A 4784-nucleotide genomic window follows, 5' to 3' on the forward strand; every position below is an offset into this window, starting at 1 on the left:
CTATCGGGTATCCTGTGGCAAGTAGTCAGAACCCCGATGGAAAAATGGCAGAGCAGAGTGGTACATTTTGCAGGATGAGCTGTGATGGTGGTTCTTTCTACAAATATGGCACTCTTCCAAAGGGTACGAACGGTGGACCATGGATCCTTGATGGTTCAAATGATTCATCCAGTGGCGTACAAACTGGAAATGGCTGCGATTATCAATGTGCACTATCCCCATATTTGACCCAAAACCATTTAGAGGAAATGATCAAGTTGTTTAAATTCATGACTTACACTGAATAAGACCAACAAGTTACATATTAATAGAACAATATTATAACATCAAGGTAAGAATATGTATCAAATCCAGTATTTAAATTAGCAACGTGGTAATATGAAAAATTTTTGTTGCTACTTCAGATGCTAAAATAAAATAAATGACCACCGGTAGAGTTATCACTGTCACTTTTGGGATATTGAGCCAGTAAGTATGAATGTGTTGGTTTTAAAACTGGTAAATTTGCAAGGTTGGAAATGAACTTAGGCTTTGGACACAAAATGAAATCCTGGTACCTTTTAGGTGCTGTTTTCAAAATTCACAGTGATCATCCTTGTCACTTTTATATGGAGTAACCCTTCCCCCCCTCCCCAAGATGTAGGTATTTGGGCCAGAAATCTGTAACATGCTGCTATTGCTACTATGGTATGGTAACACTACATCCTGGTAATAACATTAGTTGAGGTTGTTGTTGGATATCATCCTGCCTTAGGCTCTTTCTACAGGGTCTTCGGTTTTCCTGCATTAATATTATTGGGCGCGAGTGAAATTCGAATGACGTGAGTTTATTTTCTGTTCTGTCCGATCGCTTAGACAACAACTTTTTGCCTTTCACGTTGAATTCCATGTGTAGTACATAAAACACCTTGCCGTGAAATGTTTCAACGGTCATCTTGCGTCTGGCCACAAAATCAGATGAGAAAGCCTACACTGTCACTCCTCCCTTAACACATATTTGGAAAAGCACCCAGATTTTGGGAGCCAAGTGACTTGCTGCAACCAGAGTCTCTTTTCTCAATGACAAAGGAGGCAGAGAAGGGAGACCCTGGGACCGAGGTTGAGAATTAAAAGAGTGCTTTTGAGTGACCACGGTGTGATACTCAAATTCAGAAGTATTACCCTTTATTTCATATTTGGGTCAAGGTTACTCAAAATTGTAGTTAATTTATACAAATCTCTGTAGACTCTGCTCGAAAGGCTTTGTTTAGGGGAACAGGGTTGGTGTGGAGGTGAGTACGCTCTCCTTTCTCCATTATGGGCTGGGTTCAATTCCCAGCCCCTGCATCATGTACACTTTATTCTAAAGTGGCTGCTTTGTTGGCATTCTTTTGTTTGCTTGCAAATTAGCCCTTGTTGCCTCGTTCTTAAATTTAAAATTCAAAAAAGTATTTACTGGTATCCTTGAACGAGGCGACAAGGGCTACTTTGCAAGCAAACAAAATAACTTAAAATGGTGGCCCTTTTGGAATAAAGTGTCTATGGGCTGAGCTTGTTGGTTCTCTTCTCTGCTCTGAGAGGCTTTTGTCCATGCAGATACTCCGGTTTTCCCCTGTCCACAAAAACCAACGATTTAATCTTTGTTTAGGTATTTTCAGATCATCCAAAGGAGAGATGCCACAACCCTACTGCTGATTATTAAGAGATCTCTCCTGCCAGGTATGGAAGGGCATACAGAGGCTTTGCTTGACCGCCCAGTGTTAGTGGACGTCAAGTTTTCAGTCATCCTTGGCATTTTAAGGACCCAGCAACTGGCAAACACACACAAGAAGTACAATCGTGCAGAAAGCAACCTCACCCTAAGGTGGTTTTCAGGATGGTCTCGAAAACTAGGAAGTAATCTAGAATCTATAGTAAAAATAATTAAAATCTACAATATACAGTCCTTAAAAAATCCTAAAATATACTTGACTATTCTGTTAAATTGATAGAAATTAGAAAAGGACAATTTTATAGATTCGACGTCATTGGTACATGATTTAAATATTTTTCGGAACTCATTTACACTAGCATTATTTGTGATAGTCTCTGGAAGATCACTCCATTTCTTGATTGCATGAAAGGCTAATCGTTGCTGACCCCACTGACACCTCTACTGTGGTAGATGAATATTTTTCTTCTGTCTTGAGTTCTGTCTGTGGGTCTCACTTACATGAATAAAATCAAAGTTGCAGTCAGTTAAGCCATGAATGCATTTAAAAATAAACGAGACTCCAAGTAGGTCTTTACGTGGGATACACTGAACAAAGCAAGGAACACACAGTGGCTGTAAATCAAAATGCTGGTTGTTGTTGATATTTCAGACGATGATGAAACCTTTATTCAAGTGTCATAAAAGGATTCTAGTACATTACACTAATTGGGGACACTAAAACAAAGATAGTTAAAATAAAGTAAAATTATCCTAATTAAGACTTAAAGACTGTAAAATTCCTAAAATTCCTAAAAAATTAATATGTACAATTTATATCGATTTAATCATATACAATTTTAAAACATTATGAAAATTTATGTATCATATTAGGTATTACAGAGATGGCAAGAGGCACTGCTACTGTTGTCCAATGCAGAGATATCTTTACAGTTTATCATTCGTTTGAAGTCTTTCAGGGTTGGTGCACGTCTCTCAGAGTTGGACAACTTGGACCAGAACATTGGGCCCAAGTATCTGATGGAGTACCTTCCATACTTAACAGTATTATATCTTGAAGTGAAGCTATGATCTTCGCAGTTATGAACGCAATTTTTACAATTGCGTAGAGAAGCCTGAAAATTCAGGACTTCAACGGCGTTGAAGTCTTGAATTTTTCAAACTTCTCTACGCAATTGTAAAAGTTGCGTTCGTAACTGCGAAGATCATAGCTTCACTTGATTTCATATCCGCAGTTCATATATGATTCATTTCATATACCGTTTCATCAGTATTATATCTTGGAAGGATAAAGTCGGAGTTTCGGAGGCTATATGGCTTTAAATCGTTTCCTTTGAAAATATTTTCAAAGTAACCTGGCACCATTTGATGCTTAACCTTGTACATCAGAAATAATATGTCCTTCAACCGTCTTTCATTTAACGTATCTAGATTAGCCCTTGTTGTATCAGCTCAAACTTTCTTTCATTTTCAGTTTAGACAAGTTGTAAGTGTACATTATGATCTGTCATAGAGACGAATAAGTTGGAGAGGGTATCATATAAATTCTTGTTCCTCGGCCATCGAAGCTTAATTAGAAATAAAACAAATCGCGGCGATAAGCATTGAGAAGCAACGCATTTTTATAAACTTGACGTTTCGTACTCTGCAACATACGTTTTCAAAAGTAATCGTTAAGATTTTGAAAATTATTTATACAGAAATTTCTGTAGGTCTGGGATGGAGACGAAGAAAAACTATCTTAGCAAAAATCTAAAAATAGCAGTTAATTATTGAGTAACAGCTTATCGCTACTGAGGTCAGCATTAAGAGCCAGATTAAGTTCCTTAATAAAGAAGGTTTCTTTGATTTTACAGTTGTAATCAGTTTTTCCTGATGCAAAAATTTCAAAATGACCCCACTTTATGTTGTGTCCAGTGGCTTTGGTGTGGTCAGCAATGGAGGATGAGTGTTCTGGTTTGGTGAGGGCTTTAAAAGGTTCAGTTTTTCAGTTTCGTCTTCGCTATATAAATCGTTTCGACTTTCCTATATAAAGATCATTGCACCAGCAACCAGCCTTGTAAATGACTTTTGGTGTTTGGGACAGGTGCAAGCGATCTTTGATGCAGCGATAGTTCTGAACAATGACTTTGAGGTTGACAAAAGAATAGAAATTGTTAACGCAGGATGTAAGGCGTTTAGAGAGATTTGGCTACTCTTTGAACTTTGATAATGTATCAGTCAACTCCAAGAGCTCTCACCCCCCCCCCCCCCCCACTCCCCGGGCAAATCCCCGGGCATTTGACTTTTACCAAAAAAAAAAGGTCAAATGCCCCCCTATGTTGACAGTTTACACCGTCAAATGCCCCATCGGAGTTAGGGTCTCACAAAGCGTCAAATATCCCACCCTCCATGCAAGAAGCAATTTTAATTTAAGTAAAAAGACTTCGAGCACTACTTTAAAACCTTTTCCAGCGTAAGAGGCCGTTGTCATGAAACGTTTGTTTCTTTTTTTTTTTAATTGAACAGTTAACCGTTTATGTTAAACTAGCATCAACAGTAATTCCAGAAGGATTCACCTGTAGTTTTGACAAACTGAACGAGTTACAAAAGAGTGTGAGTTCAATTTTGAGCACTGCTGTCACCCTTGTATCTTAAAATCCCTATTAGGTCATCTAGGAAGGCTCTTGTGTATCTTTTTGATAACACATTTCAAAAAAAAAAACTTTTTTATGTCAGCGCTGTACATGTTCTACGAGGTTAACAGGGAATGAATTATGTCGCATTGTCAGAAATTTGCTGCCTTTTTCTAGGGCGTGTAGCTTTCGCTTTACGGTTGTTTTTTTTTTCTCATTACAGACTTTACAAAAGGGCATTTTTCATAATAAAAAAACCAAGCTACTGCTCGGTACAAAGCAGACACACGTGTAAATCCTCTAGATACCAACCGCTGATCAACGCTTTTGTCGATAGTCAAATGCCCGCCCGTACGGGTTTCGTTTCTTGTCAAATGCAAATTCCCCACTACGTTATCCTTTTGTCAAATGCCCGGATGGAAGAGGAAGGGGGGGGGGGGGGGGGGAATTGGCGCACTTGGAAGTTGCGCGAGTGCAGA

At 38.6% G+C, this 4784-nt stretch overlaps 1 protein-coding gene across 1 annotated transcript in view; it reads left to right on the forward strand.

The window, feature by feature from the left end:
• Positions 1 to 3869, forward strand: part of LOC138001388 (uncharacterized) — a 5060-nt gene extending 1191 nt beyond the window's left edge. Inside the window, exons 1-2 of the mRNA XM_068848031.1 lie at positions 1 to 331; positions 1628 to 3869. The exon at positions 1 to 331 is cut by the window's left edge and continues 1191 nt beyond it. Coding sequence (XP_068704132.1) covers positions 1 to 287 — 287 coding nt within the window. The 3' untranslated portion in view covers positions 288 to 331; positions 1628 to 3869. The remainder of the gene's footprint in view (positions 332 to 1627) is intronic.
• The last annotated feature ends 915 nt before the right edge of the window (positions 3870 to 4784 follow it).

The sequence above is a fragment of the Montipora foliosa genome, chromosome 1 (genome assembly GCF_036669935.1).
Source record: "Montipora foliosa isolate CH-2021 chromosome 1, ASM3666993v2, whole genome shotgun sequence".
In the NCBI taxonomy this organism is placed as follows: Eukaryota; Metazoa; Cnidaria; class Anthozoa; order Scleractinia; family Acroporidae; genus Montipora; species Montipora foliosa.